This window comes from Clupea harengus, chromosome 3 (assembly GCF_900700415.2).
Source record: "Clupea harengus chromosome 3, Ch_v2.0.2, whole genome shotgun sequence".
Classification (NCBI taxonomy): Eukaryota; Metazoa; Chordata; class Actinopteri; order Clupeiformes; family Clupeidae; genus Clupea; species Clupea harengus.
The window spans coordinates 546,566-562,500 of record NC_045154.1 but is presented as its reverse complement, the minus strand read 5'-3'; the positions used below and the strand labels follow the sequence as shown (position 1 = coordinate 562,500).

The 15,935-nt window shown below is 39.1% G+C and overlaps 1 protein-coding gene across 2 annotated transcripts in view; it reads left to right on the top strand.

Annotated features, from left to right (window-relative positions):
- snx1a (sorting nexin 1a) overlaps positions 1–15,123 on the top strand; it is a 27,451-nt gene extending 12,328 nt beyond the window's left edge. For both annotated transcript variants that reach the window (XM_031563886.2, XM_031563881.2), the window contains 13 exons: positions 820–956; positions 1,111–1,168; positions 2,252–2,295; positions 5,496–5,637; positions 6,167–6,245; positions 9,175–9,250; positions 11,222–11,335; positions 11,716–11,809; positions 12,002–12,207; positions 12,825–12,968; positions 13,180–13,260; positions 13,369–13,440; positions 13,531–15,123. In XM_031563886.2, the coding sequence (XP_031419746.1) occupies positions 820–956; positions 1,111–1,168; positions 2,252–2,295; positions 5,496–5,637; positions 6,167–6,245; positions 9,175–9,250; positions 11,222–11,335; positions 11,716–11,809; positions 12,002–12,207; positions 12,825–12,968; positions 13,180–13,260; positions 13,369–13,440; positions 13,531–13,581 (1,298 nt within the window). In that variant the 3' untranslated portion in view covers positions 13,582–15,123. The remainder of the gene's footprint in view (positions 1–819; positions 957–1,110; positions 1,169–2,251; positions 2,296–5,495; positions 5,638–6,166; positions 6,246–9,174; positions 9,251–11,221; positions 11,336–11,715; positions 11,810–12,001; positions 12,208–12,824; positions 12,969–13,179; positions 13,261–13,368; positions 13,441–13,530) is intronic.
- The last annotated feature ends 812 nt before the right edge of the window (positions 15,124–15,935 follow it).

Here is a 15,935-nt window from a genome sequence, read left to right as displayed (position 1 = left end):
TGCCTTCAGATCGAGGGTCATGGCACACATGCAATGTGCCCAGAGGTGGGGGAAGTAAGCAAAAGCTGTACTCAAGTAAAAAGTATTAAAGTTTAAGTGTTGTTACTTTTATTAGTATGAGTGTAAATGTATTAAAGTTTAAGTGTTGTTACTTTTATTAGTATGAGTGTAAATGTATCTCAAGTAGTGTGTAACTTCATATGATATTTTTACACCTATTGGGCCTGTATTATATTCAGATGTGGGGTTATGCCCAAAATATAAACACAATGTAACATAGCCATCTGCACTTTCAAGTACATCACGTTCCGAATAAAGTAAAAAAATAAATTGTAGGCTGGAGGGCTGCTGCTGGTCATTTGTGGTTGAATTCCATAGATTTTCACCGTCAAGTGCCCTGGTTGGCGCACGAACCAGAGGCCAATGCGGCATCTACGTACAGTATTTGTTTATTTAGCCAAAGCAGTCGACATTGTAGGTTAGAAGCTGTGCATGTGTGAATAAAGAGTCCATTTTTTTTTCATTTTCCATTATAAATTTAAATAAGCCAGTTCTATAAAAGTTGCATTGCTTACCTTGAATAGATGTCTTTCATGAAAGACCAGGGAATCCCAAGTATGTGTCATTACATGCCATTGTGTTTATTACTATCCCAATAAAGACAGTTAGACAAAAAAAACACACATTTTGACATTATGAATACAAACTGAAGTCTGTCTAACACACCCACGCCCAGGTGCCTCACTTTGTAAGTTTTAATTTAGTTTTAATTAATTTCTTTATCTTTTCTTTCCCCCCCCCCCCCCCCCCCCCCCATAGAGGCCACTGTTGAATTATCACTGGACAGTCCGGCAATTGCGAGAAAGAGAGTGGAACCTTCCAGGCTCTTAACACCGGCTTCTTCCACCTCTGCTTCCTCAAACATCTCCAAACAACAGCCCAAAATGTTGGAAGAGGTAGCCCAGTTAAAATATACCTAAACACATCAGATATGTTACATGCTCTTTTTTTGTTAACTATTTATTCAGAAAATGCTTCAGTGTCTGGTGTCATTTCTGTGAAGTGTAATTCACTTCAGACGATGAGATGAGTGTGTATTCCCTTCCACAGCTCGAGGAAGAGGACAAGTTTGAGCTGAACGTGTCGGTGACTAACCCAGAGAAAGTTGGTAAGTGTTCCAACATGGTAAGCCCCAGGCTGCTGCAGCTGAGTGTGGGAAGTTTAACTCGAGCATACTTACATTTACATTTAACATTTAGTCATTTAGCAGACGCTTTTATCCAAAGCGACTTACACATGTATACACATTTTTACATTTACACTGAAGGCACACTGCACATCAGGAGCAATTAGGGGTTCAGTGTCTTGCTCAAGGACGCTTCGACAGGGAATCGAGCGAGCAACCTTCTGATTACTAAACGACTTCTCTACCCCCTGTACCACTGTCGCCCCCTGTCGCATACTGATAGTTACTCAAAATAAAAGCCAAACTCTTACAGACCTTTCATGTTAAATATGTTCACGTCAGACCTAATATATGTGAACTAAACGTTCACATGTGAGAAGTAAGAGGTCAGTTACTTGGTGCTCTATGACCAGGGCTGGATGGCCATCTAGCATGTGTTGGTCGTCCTCCGGGCATAGAGTCAGCTTTCTTGCTGATGTTTGTTTCTCAACTGACACTGGCTGGTTCAGTCACATCTTACCAGAGCCCTTCCCCATTGGTAAAAATTCGAAAGGATGATGATTGTTAAAATATGTCGATGGGTAAAAAGGATCATCTGAAAGAGGATAATCTGAGAGAAAATTGTGAGGAGAAAAAGACAGGCTCTTCTGCGTGTCATGAGTAAGATGATAACAGAATAGCAAATAAGTTATTATATGTTATAAGTAATGATACTCTTGTCCAAGTATCCCATTAAACCTCTTGTGTGCTTATTTGAAGATGAATGAAATTAAACAGTTGAGAAATGAAGGAGTTTACCTTCTCAGCATTCTCTCTTTTTATTTGTAAACAGGGTAGTGGATTAAACTAGCAAGATGGCAATGGGCCTTGCAATCAGACTTCCCATCCTTTTCCTGTACCGACTCCCAATGACTAAACAGAAATCATAATATAGAATTGGCTTTGCATGTAGAACACTATGAGAAAATGAGGTGGTAATTTAAACATTCATCATATGTAAACTGTTGTTTATATTATGTTTAGTATTGTTTTGTTCATTTATTTTGTCCTTTTATATTTCCGTAGGTGAAGGTATGAATGCCTATATGGCCTACAGGGTATCCACACAGGTATGTCAGCACTTTAAATCACACTATAAATGTTTCTGTTATTATTTCAAGAAAATGAATAGCATACATCAAACATGGCTTGGTCAGTTTATCAGACTTAATAGTAATTAGAGTCGCTATGTATGTCATACTATTTAGGTGGACTGAAAAGGTTTGTCAGTAACATTCACCTTGTGCCCAGTAGTAATAATAATAAGGAAGAAGAAACACCATGAAAGTAATACAAAGATAGAAAATAAAATACAGTAATACAAAAACTACACACACTATTTTTCCAGGTTTATTGAATAAGCAGTGCGGGTCCAGTCAATGACCTCACATGGAACAAACATAGGCGGTAGAAGAGGAGGAGGAGATGTCTTGTATTCCCACCCAAATGTATTTTAACAGGATGCTATGGAGCGCAAACCTCCACGAGAGGTCTCATGCCAATTAACTTGGCTATGAACTATCCTAGCTATCTCTAGCTTAGAGAATCATCTTAACAGTTCATAGTTGCTAGCGTGTCTAATATGAACTAATTTGAATATGAAATGAATATGAACTCGTGTATATATATATATGAAGCTGCACAGAGGATATCTACCCATCATAGCTTTTTAACTAGCTTTCTTTAGCTTATGGAACCATCTTAACAATTGGCAGCTGCTAGCGTGTGATTAACTCGTGTTAATATGTGTGAATATGAACTTGTTAATATTAAGCTGCACAAGCACCCTGAGGGGTTTTACCCTTTTTCTATTATCATTTTATAAGTTAAATCGAGTAGACTAAAAAAGCTAGATAGCTAACTATCATTTAATGCAAATGGAGCTCCATTCCAAATTTAAAAAATGTTCAGGTAATTTAAAAGTTTCCTTAGCTAGCTAGTTAGCTAGCATAGCAATTATACAACCATAGCAACCAGGAAACAAGTTTAATTTCTCAAAATCAGCTCACCAATAAAAGGCAGTCATGGGTTCAAAGTGATCACAACCACTTGCAGGAGAGGTTAAATGGCTTCACATATACATTAAACAATCCTGAAAGAAATAATGGGAGATCAATGGAGCAAGGGCTTATATCAATGTAACGTTAGTGAATGAAGTCCCCCCCTCCCCTTGCCATTGGCAAACACATTCATTAAAATATTGAGATCTCCACTGCAAGCGTGTTAGAAGATTATCGTTTAAGGTACTAGGGTGATTCATTAACAATTCGACTTAAACATTTAGAGTTCGTTCCCACACGCCATAACACCAAATAAACGCTCAGGAAATGGTTTTCACTGTGTGTGTGTGTGTGTGTGTGTGTGTGTGTGTGTGTGTGTGTGTGTGTGTGTGTGTGTGTGTGTGTGTGTGTGTGTGTGTGTGTGTGTGTGTGTGGAGAGAGGGTGTAAGTGTAGTATTTTTGCTTGAAATGGCAATCCCTACTTCATACAAATTTTAAATGACTAGTAGGTCTCACACCACAACTTAATGACATTTCGTTTTACGTGACACGATTACATCATTTTGAATAAACTGCGGTTAATACATGGGTGCGGTCAACACACAGGGTTGTTTTATAAAATTACATAAAATACTGTAATGAAGTTTAAAATCAGTGCAGTTTATAGTCGGGGGAAAACAGTAATTTAGGTACTTCTTAAACATTCATTTTATTTGTCAGTGTATTAATCAGAAAGAAAAGCCTTTAAGGTTTATAGCAACGCTATTAACGCATTGGTGTGATAATCTGAGTGTAATAATCTTAAAGGTTTTAAGGTCTAGTCTGTGATTTCTAATTTGCCCCCCGGTTTTGTAAACGGAAAACAAACAAAGTGTCTTGGACCGAGCCATACATTATTTCAGCCAATTCCACAACTACATGGCATTTCGTTGTTTCATAAAATTGCATAAAATACTGTAATGCAGTTTATATACAGTGTGGCTAATAGTTGGGTCAATATGGTAGGTGATTTAGTAGGGCTGCAACTAACAGTTTGTTTTTGTAGTTTAATAATCTATTAAATTCTGGAACAAATAATTGATCATTTGGGTTCAATGGCATGATCAATTAACCACCCCTGTTCCACTTTTACATATAGTTTGAGTGTTTTAGACATGTGCTAACAGCAAAGACAGCCTGATGAAACCCCCCTTGACGATACTCTTTATAAGGCACTGCGTGAAAAGAGTCGTGTATCCTGTCGCACAACCGCAGCTCCGCCTGGATGTGTATTTGAGACTTGGGGCCTGCCTGGAGCCATTAGTTGCCATGGCGAATAATCCTTATTGGGAGCGTGCAAAGGAACATCAAAAGTTACCTAGGATTGGTGGCACAATATCTTGGCCCTCCTCTAAACATCCTCCCCATTGGTCCAGCAGGGTTTGATGGGCATTCACTCTAAACATCCTCCCTCCCCATTGGTCCAGCAGGGTTTGTTGGGCATTCACTCTAAACATCCTCCCCATTGGTCCAGCAGTGTCTTGCCCTCCTCTAAACATCCTCCCCATTGGTCCAGCAGGGTTTGATGGGCATTCATTTTGTCCTAAAACCCCTTGATACACCTCTTTTCAAGCAGTGATGGCCTTTGTTGCAGCTATAAAAATGACATTTCAGGGGTGGCTTTCTTTATGCTTAAGACCTACTTGTAGTGCATCCGTCATAGTAAAGTTCACTCTTGCATAGTTTAGAGGCAACAGTTTCATATTATTTTGTATTTTATATGCAATGATTAGTTTTAGTGAGCTTTTAGAGAGATTAGTGTTGAGTAAAAGTACCACTTTGCAAAAACTAACTAACTAACTTCTTTGTTTCTGAGATGACCTTTGTAATACATACAACAGCTCTTAGTTAGGATTACCTTGCTTTGCAACGAGTGGTCCCAGGACCCACTTGATGGGTTTTCTGACAGGTGAAGATAAGAATGCATATTTCTGATTTAGTGTAAAGGACAGGCAGGGGCAAGCAGTGATGTGTAAATGTAACGTTCCCATGAAACGAATACGTATTCTCCTTATTAACTGCTGTTATGTAGCTAAGTAAAAGAATGTAGCTTTTGCCGTATTGCTTTGAACTTCTTTTAGCTACTAGCTTTTGCTAGCTAGCCTGATATGACCCAACCATACAGTTAGGCCTTACCTAAATTTCCTTCGGGATTAATAAAGTATCCATCTATCTATCTATCTATCTTTTCATTGTTGATAGTAAAATTAAACACTCTGCCTTTCTTTCAGACTACACTACCCATGTTTAAGAGGAAGGCCTTTGAAGTGAGAAGGCGCTTCAGTGATTTCCTCGGGATGTACGAGAAGCTCTCTGAGAAACTCTCCCAGAATGGTTATATCGTACCCCCACCGCCAGAGAAAAGCTTTCTGGGTAAAATTTACATTTACATTTAGTCATTTACATTTACATTTAGTCATTTACATTTACATTTAGTCATTTAGTCATTTAGCAGACGCTTTTATCCAAAGCAACTTACATATGTGCGACTTACAATGTATACACATTTTACATTTTTACTCTAATACGGCTAAAGTGCAATTGTTATTACCTCTGCTGAGAAGGTTGTTTTCGGTTCGGTCTGTTTGTCATTTACATTTAGTCATTTAGCAGACGCTTTTGTCCAAAGCGACTTACATATGTGCGACTTACAATGTATACACATTTTACATTTTTACACTGATGGCACACTACACATCAGGAGCAATTAGGGGTTCAGTGTCTTGCTCAAGGATGCTTCGACAGTGGGAATCGAACTAGCAACCTTCTGATTACTAAACGACTTCTCTACCTACTGTACCACTGTCGCCCCAATTTCTCTTAAATACAAACTAATCTGCATCTATTGTTTGCGTTACTTATTATTGTTTGTATTTAATGTGTCTCTCTTGTTTTATAACAGGGATGACAAAAATGAAAGTAGGGAAGGAAGACCCCTCATCTGTGGAGTTTGTTGAGAAGAGGAGAGCCGCTCTGGAGAGGTACTATCTTTTAAACATTAAACTGAGCACTTGTGCCACAAATGGAACTAAGATACTTTTTAAAGAAGAACCTATGACTTAAGTGAACCCTTCTTTGGAATTTAAATTAAATTGTAGTAGTTCTATGGTTGTAAGTTAATGCATGTTAGGCTGTTTTGGGACAAAAAGTGCAACTTGCTAGACATTCTGCATTCAAATCGCCTTTCGTTAATGCACATTTTGCAATGCAAAGACAAATTAACTGTTTCCAAAGTAACATCTCTTAGATTCATCAGGGAGTTGAGTGCTTTTTAAACTGTTATACCAACGACAACAACAACAAAATGTTACACTGTAGGTCCACTGTCTCCCTAGCGCCCAAATGCCAGAAGAGCTGATCTACATAATTGAATGGTGACATTGTTGGTTAGCAATTTTATGGTTAACATTCACCGCATTGAAAGCTGCTGTACATAGCCTATAATTAATGTTATTATTGACAGCACAATGTAACTGCATTAATCTTCGCCAGTCTTTGTTGGGTGAAGTACAGCAATTATATATATATATATATATATTTGTTACAAGCCATATATGTATGTGTGTGTGTGTGTGTGTGTGTGTGTGTGTGTGTGTGTGTGTGTGTGTGTGTGTGTGTATATTTATAAAATGAATAGCATTCATCTCTGTTTCTGAAATTACCATTGTAATACATACAAAATGACAGCCCAGGCCCACTTGATAAGTTCTGACAGGTATATAAGTATGCATAATTCTCATTTCTGATAACCAGCTCTTAAGGTTGTTGTTGTTGTTATTATTGAATAACAATAATATTATTATCTTTATAATAATCGAATATGTTCTGTAAATCACTTAAACTATATAGTTTATATAACGTAGTAGCTACGTCGGTTATCGGCCAGTTTGTTAAAAATCGACCAGTCTGCCGCTATTATACCCCGTTACGATAGCAGTGAAGCAGTGACCCTATGCACTATGCACTAATGTACTACATATAAAGTATCTGTATCTGGTGTGTTAACACATAAAGATACTAATAATACAGTTGCAATCCGAAATAGTCAACCCCCTCACCTCTAAAGACGCTATAGTAATGTGAACCCCCTCACCTCTAAAGACGCTATAGTAATGTGAATCCCCTCACCTCTAAAGACGCTATAGTAATGTGAATCCCCTCACCTCTAAAGACGCTATAGTAATGTCAACCCCCTCACCTCTAAAGACGCTATAGTAATGTGAACCCCCTCACCTCTAAAGACGCTATAGTAATGTCAACCCCCTCACCTCTAAAGACGCTATAGTAATGTCAACCCCCTCACCTCTAAAGACGCTATAGTAATGTGAACCCCCTCACCTCTAAAGACGCTATAGTAATGTGAACCCCCTCACCTCTAAAGACGCTATAGTAATGTGAACCCCCTCACCTCTAAAGACGCTATAGTAATGTGTGTATGCATGTGTGTGTGTGTGTATGTGTGTGTGAATCGAGGTGATTGAAAGTATATGACAAAAAGCCTAAAAAAATACAACAAAAAAATATTTATTGATACATATGAGTTATTTTGAGAACGTAAATTGACTTTACTTTGAGTTCAAATGAAAAATGTAACTCTTTTCAACCCCAACTGCCTTCTTCAAATCCCACCAAAGATTTAAATCAGGGGACTGAGAAAGCCACTCCAGGACATTCCAGGATCTATTGCTCAATCAAGCTTTGGTTTGACTTGGAGGTGTGCTTGGGATCGTTGTCTTGCTGGAGAGTCCAATGATCACCCAAGTTCAATTTCCTGACAGAAAGCATCACGTCCCTCTTTAAAATGGCCTGGTATTTCTTGGAATCCATGATGCCAGGTACACCGTCAAGACTGGCAGTTCCTGCAGCAGAAAAACATCCCCACATCATCAATTATTACCCACCTCCTTGCTTGACCGTGCAGATGGGGTTCTTCTGGTCATAGGCCTGGCCTTTCTCACGCCAGATATACCACTGGTCCATGTGTCCAAACAGTTCCAGTTTAGTTTCATCAGCCATAGACACGCCTCCCAAAACTCTGCAATCCTGTCCAAATTCCTCCTGGCATATTCTAGTCAACCTTTGATGTTCCTCAGGGTCAAGAGTGGAGTGCTCATCTTATAGTTGCCACGGAAGCACTTCATCAGGTCATCCTGGAGGCGTTTTGCAGTAACACGGGTTTTTCTTAGTTGTCCTGATTTAAGTTGAGAAGGGCTCGTGGAATTTCTCCCACGACCAGGCTGGTTTGCAGCTGTGCAGCTGTGCCATGACTTCCTTATAGTGCTCCCAATCGTGTCTCTTAGACCCAATTCCCTTCAGGTGCAATGAAATCATTTCCTCTCTCAGCATTTAACTTCCAGAATTAAGAAAAATGACCATCCATATGCTATATTAGACCCAGCACCAGTTTGATCCTACCTGTTTTAAAGGACAGATTCTGGATCAACACTTATGACAACACTACTACACCTAGTCAGGGGGTGGGAGCTGCTCTGTAGATTTATATATCCTCTTGTTTTGTCGTTTGCCAATCACATCCCTAAATTAGGTTAAGGTTTCCATGGAGATTTGTAGCTACATGCAGTTTTTCTTTGCTTTTACATTTTATAATGTATAATATATATATATATATATAATGTATAAAATCTACAGGGTTATATTATTTATATTTATATATATATATATATATATATATATAAATATATCAACGCATCTATGATGTTACTTCACAAGCAATCAATGTGAATCGTCCCTCACTATGGCAGGTCGGTCCACCAGCTGAAACGAATGAAGTTCCTGTTGATGCATTTATCACATTTATGACAAGAAATGTCCCTGATATAGTACATCCTAATAAGTGAATTAGTGCCCAGTCTCACCAGCTCTCTCCACCTCGCTCCATGTTTCTCTCAGGTTTCTCCAAAAGGTTTTGTGTCACCCTACATTGTTGCAGGACCCAGACGTAAGAGAATTTCTGGAAAGAGAGGAGGTAGGAATTTTAATTTTTATTTTATTTTCTCTCTCGCCTTTTTTGCAATGTGTTGAGCAACATCTTTCTCTTCATCTATGAGTGGTCATAATGTTTTGGTTTGTCAGTTTAAATAAATTTAAACTTATTTAATTTAAACTAAATTTCCCTCGGGATTAATAAAGTATCCATCTATCCATCTATCTATCCATCTATCTACCTAGTTGGACTCTTCTTCTGTCCGTCCCTTTTTCTAAGCAAACACACCTATATACACTCCTCCTTACACTCACATGCTCTCTCTCTCACACACACACACACACACACACACACACACATACACACACACACACCTATATTAACAGTGTGCCGTACACTCTGAAGGTTTAACTGAAGGGCATCTCTACGTCTGTCCAAATGAGCAGGACATTGACCAATGGGTTCATTAGACGGGGGAGGTTATTAGCTACAAAATAAGCTCTGATTGGTTGGACTTCAACAATTCCTGCTTGATATAGGTGATGGTTTCTAATGTCAGAATCACTGTACGGGGTCACTGTTATTGGTAGCAGCACTCCGTACACAAGTCATGCTAAGTGTAACTGTGTGCTGTATGGCAAGCTCTGATCACAGGTTCAGTAGAACATTAAGCATCTCTAAACAGTTTCATAATATGCCTAGACTGTGTTAACGACATCCAGCCAGCCAGCTATCAAAATTTGCGCGCCCATTTGTTCGTCAGTGAACGCATGCACTACCAATAACATTAGGATGGATTTTATAGGTAGCTAGGCTAGTTAGTTTACTGTGTGCTCGGCATAGCCATTGGTCCCAAATAATGAGTTATTAAGTCATACTGCACTGCCGGAGAATTGTGCACCGGTACGATGAATGGGTAACATTACTCACATCTGGAGGTAATGTGTGTGTGTGTTCTAATGGAGGGGTAATGTGTGTGTGTGTGTTCTAATGGAGGGGTAATGTGTGTGTGTGTGTCCTAATGGAGGGGTAATGTGTGTGTGTGTGTGTTCTAATGGAGGGGTAATGTGTGTGTGTGTGTGTTCTAATGGAGGGGTAATGTGTGTGTGTGTGTGTTCTAATGGAGGGGTAATGTGTGTGTGTGTGTGTTCTAATGGAGGGGTAATGTGTGTGTGTGTGTGTTCTAATGGAGGGGTAATGTGTGTGTGTGTGTGTTCTAATGGAGGGGTAATGTGTGTGTGTGTGTGTTCTAATGGAGGGGTAATGTGTGTGTGTGTGTGTTCTAATGGAGGGGTAATGTGTGTGTGTGTGTCCTAATGGAGGGGTAATGTGTGTGTGTGTGTCCTAATGGAGGGGTAATGTGTGTGTGTGTGTGTCCTAATGGAGGACCGCCTCATAATCATGACACAGATTAAGCATATGCTTACTATCATTTGTGCTCTTAGATGCCATTGGAACTATTTGTATTGGAAAACAATTTGAATCCAGGTGCTTTGTAATCAGATGACGAATCAAAACTAATCCATTGTCAAGGACTAACAACTAGATGTTGTAGAGTATTGCACTGTTCAAAGGAAAACTGCATCATACAGATTCATGGTACAGAACCTTATCTACTTTGCAAGTGGTGTTGTCTGCTTTTCAAAATGTTCACATTTTCAGTGGGCAGCGATACAGTTCTGGCAAGGCCCAGTTCAGATTGAAATGTTACGGGTTAAGGTCCTAGAGAAGGTTATTCATTTTATACTGAAGTACATGTTAGGTCTCCTGATATTTACTTAACTCTCAGCACAAAACCTTGTTGATATACTCGACCTTGAATGGTTCATATCAAAGAGGACAAGACACAGTTTGTAGTGGTGTGTGTATATATATTTTCACTGATCTGCATATCTAGTTTTAGTGTATACACTGTTGTGTACAGAACACGGTTAACTTGCGTTATGTTGTAGAGAGAGACCCATAACTGGTTGGTTGTTTTAACAGTTTGTTTGTTTTGTTTTTCTTTCCCAGTTGCCCAGGGCAGTGAACACCCAGACATTCAGCGGCGCGGGCTTCCTGAAGATCATCAACAGGGCCACCGAGGCTGTCAGCAAAATGACCATAAAGATGAACGAGTCCGATGTAGTATGCAACAATTCAGCTGATTCCTATTTTCCTTGAAATGACCATTATTCAAACATTTACATTTAGTCATTTAGCAGACGCTTTTATCCAAAGCGACTTACATACTGTATGTGCGACTTACAATGAATACACATTTTACATTCACACTGATGGCACACTGCACATCAGGAGCAATTAGGGGTTCAGTGCCTTGCTCAAGGACGCTTCGACAGGGAATCGAACTAGCAACCTTCTGATTACTAAACGACTTCTTTACCTCCTGTACCACTGTCGCCCCCAAACACATGTATTTTCCATCTTAAGCTATTTGGTGGTTGCAGTGAATGTTGGACGGTTGATGGACTACTCGGTTAAAGGATGTTTCCCTTGTGCTGCTACAGTGGTTTGAGGAGAAACTTCAGGAGGTGGAGGGGGAGGACCAGCAGCTAAGAAAACTTCATGCCATGGTGGATTCACTTGTCAATCACAGAAAGGGTGAGACTCCCACTATGACGCCCAGAATGGGGTGGTGACCCCCAATTATCTGCACTTCAATTGTAGGGAGTATGCTCTAAAGAATACAGAATTAATCTGTACAAATCGGTCAGAAATAAAACATTTTTTTTTTTTTAAATAATCAAGACTGTTTGGCTGAATACAACCTTTTTAATTTCTTCCACATATCAGACTTGTCGGCCCATACGGCGATGTTTGCCAAGAGTATCGGGATGCTGGGCAGCTCCGAGGACAACACAGCTCTGTCCCGTGCGCTCTGTCAGCTGGCCGAGGTGGAGGACAAGATTGAACAGTTGCACCAGGAGCAGGCTGGGAATGATTTCTTCATCTTCGCAGAGTTGCTAGCTGATTACATCCGTCTGCTGGGAGCAGTTAGGGTAAAAAAATAATTGTGTTAGTAACACTAACGTATGGAACACCACTGAAAACACTTTCTCCCTCATGCCCTCTCAGAATTCTCAGAAATCTCAGAATCCCAAAAATGAACATGGACCCCTGAGTGATTTACTCACTTATGTTATTTACCGTATATTCAGGTTGAACATGGACCCCTGAGTGATTTACTCACTTATGTTATTTACCGTATATTCAGGTTGTACCTTAATCTTCATGTTTGGTTCATTATTGATTTGAATCGCTTCTTTCTGTGTAATAGGATATTATTTCTTACATTCTTTATGTGTTCATGTTCGCGTTTAAACCTGACTTCTTGCTGCTGTAGCTACCAATTGAAAAATCTTCTCACAAATTGTAAAAAAAAAAAGCAAAAAGATACAAAGCCAATGTAAATGGCAAGGTATTACAAATTAAACTATAACAATAGCAGTTCCTGACAACAAATCAAGCCACCACGTGACTGCAAAAAGTGGTTTGTTCTGTGGAAAATGTGTCCAACATCTACATGATGTGACATTACAAGTCATTATTGGTAAGAATGACACAAAAGTGATTATTTCCTTCATCTGTGGTATGTTTTTTTTTTTGAACGTTCCAGGGGTGTTTTGACCAGCGTATGAAGATGTGGCAGCGTTGGCAGGAGGCTCAAAACATGCTTCAGAAGAAACGTGAAGTTGAGGCCAAGCTGCTCTGGGCCAACAAGCCAGAGAAACTGCAGCTAGCTAAGGATGAAATTACAGAGGTACTCTAGGTTTTATCCTACAGATTTCTCTACAATGTGCACTTAAAAGCAAGTTGGATAAACTTGTGTTAGTTGTGTTTTGTGTTTTTCATTATTTCTAGGTACAAAAATTACTTTTTATTTGATCAATTACTAGATGCTGTACTTTCTCAAGTGAGAAACCTGTGTGTAAACTAGCAGTTTTTTTTACATCTTTGTCCTATATTAACAGTGGGAGGCAAAGGTGACGCAGTATGAGAGAGACTTTGAAAGGATTTCAGCAACTGTTCGAAAAGAAGTGATTCGGTTTGAGGTTTGACTTTGATTTTTCTTTATGAACTGAACATATCTGTCTGGTATGAAGTAAAGTAAACTCCTCAGAAAGGAGCATTCTATAAACGATCTTTCATTTCGTCAACAGAAGGAAAAGGCGAAGGATTTCAAAAAACAGACGCTAAAATACCTGCAGGTGTTAGTAAATTCACAGCAACAGGTACGTTGGTTTGTTGGTGGAACATAAAACATTGCAGAAGATGACTCCATGTGGTATAGTTTAACCGATTTTGTTTTTTTTCTTTTCCAGTTGATTAAATACTGGGAGGCATTCTTACCAGAAGCCAAGGCCATTGCTTAATAAAGTACACGAGTCAAAGGAGAAGAGGCTCAAAAAGAAGGGAGATCAACACAAACAATCAGAAATTGCAAATAACTTTTAGCATTGAATTTAATAATGTATTTTCAATACAACTCCAACATGAATATTTTAAATGACAAAGTTGTGAGAAAGGTAATTGTACTTTCTAGAATTTCACTCAGCATTCAATTTTGCCTTATTAAACACAACACAAACATGATATTCCAAGGGCCCCTTAGGCAAGATTCCAATTGGACATCACTCATTTATAACTGTTGTACTAACTGTGTACAATTTATGAATGTCAGTACTGAAGCATGTTTTTAACATGCTTTAATTGCCAAAAAAGTGGAGATTACATTTTGATGATTTGATGATGCCATAATGTCTTCAGGGTATTGCGTTTGTCCATTTCCTGCAAGCTGCACAAATGCCATTCTAATACATGTGTTGTATTCCTCATGGGCTTTTGCTCTGGTCCTATCTCCTGTGTTTGTCCTTGTTAACACAGACCTTACCTCCCCTGACAAAGAGTGGTTCGTGGGCAACATTACCTAGCTATTCTAGTTTGAACTGAGATCACTCATGGTGCTTCCTAGCATCGTTTTAGGTTGCAGATCAGTCACCTGCCACTGGCACCCTTTCCTTAGGAGAGATTTTAAAAGGGTCATCTGACATCAATTCCTAAAATTTTCATGGGCCATGCAAAGTGTTAAAAGAGAGAAAACGGTCAGCTGCAAAACATGCATTACAATATTTCTTAACTAGGAATAGCAATTTTTGTTGTAAATGACATTATGATGTGGTGTTAAACAATACAAAATACAATTTTAGTTTTTCCCATTTGGCTCCAACTTCTAGGTGTGCCAAGCATTGGCCTGCGGATGTAGAAACACTTGAAACCAGAGGGAAGGAACTGGGGAGACAGCCATGGACCTCTTGTCCAAAGTATAGACCGCAGAGAGACACAGCCTGTAGCAGAGCTGCCATGACACTGTCTCAATACTATTACTTGCCAAGGTATAACATTCACAATAGTTTACTTTAATGTTGTTGCTAGGGGATTGCATTGATCAATATATGGAAATTTGTGCAATTTTTGTTTGAAAACACATCGTCAAGGGAAAATAATATGTAAATACTAATATATCAACTTCAAATCCAATGCCACCTACTCAGTGGTCCCAGTGGGCTGCCCGATGACTTGGGCTCAGTGACCCAGATGACATATTTCAGTTCAAGCTGCCTTCACTTGACTGATGACATTTTTTTATCGCCTCTCAGCAGTCTTACTATACGAGACCTCATTGCTCTTCTAGTTCAACTCATATGGAAACGTATTTTAATCATTTGAGCAAAGTCTAATACCGTGCACCCTTATGGACATCTTATATGTTGTGTTTATTTAGCCGTATGCTGAAAAACTATTCGATGTTTCTTGGTGATGGTTTTTTTTTTTTTAAGGTTTTCTGATGCTGTAAGCTCTTGGAACTAACACTGAGAATAAAAAAAATGAGGGTGTTTACAACCAGTCGAATTTCACTTCCCCATTCCTGGTCTCCGTTTCTCTTTTACCCTGAATCATTTCTTTCAGTGTGTCAGGAGAGTCACAGCGAGAGTGAATATGGCAGTCTTATTTGTACTTATTTCGCTTCTGTACACATCCATTGTCACCATTAGCTAGAGATTGCAGTTAGATTACAACCTTGTGGAGCACTGCAAGACATGATGCGAGTCAAAAATCGATTGCTATTTTTTTCTAATACCACAGATAGTCGGAGAATGATCAATCAGGGCTTTATTCTTGCAATGATGGGAATCAAGGGAGAGAGGAAGGTTTCACTCCGAACATTCACCCGTGTCTCTGATTAGACATTGAAACAGTCCAAGTTTAAGATCCTAAACAGAAGAAGGGGTGTCAACCAATAGCCCTGATCCTACATGAATATGTATCAGGCAGCTACTCTGATACGGGAACTGCCACAATGTTGGTTTACGGGGGAAGTTGTTGATTTAGACTAGGATACAGCTGTGAACACATTTTCATGGGGGTGGGGGTGTAAAAAAATGAATGAATATGAGATTTATTGGATTAGATTCAACTGATTGTGTGAATGCAAGTTCAAGTTGCATTGTATTGAAAGCCGTTTAATTCAGGGGTGTAAGAAAAGAGCATTAATTTGTCAGTCTCAAAAACATCACTTAGCTGATGATCACATAAATTGTAAGGCATCGTTTTTATAAAACTCTTGGGAAAAAAATCTGTAATTTCATCCCCCTCGGACTTTCTTGTATTTCAGAGTGTGCTGCTCATATGAGAATGGTCCCATTCATTTACTGGAAAATAAATCAAG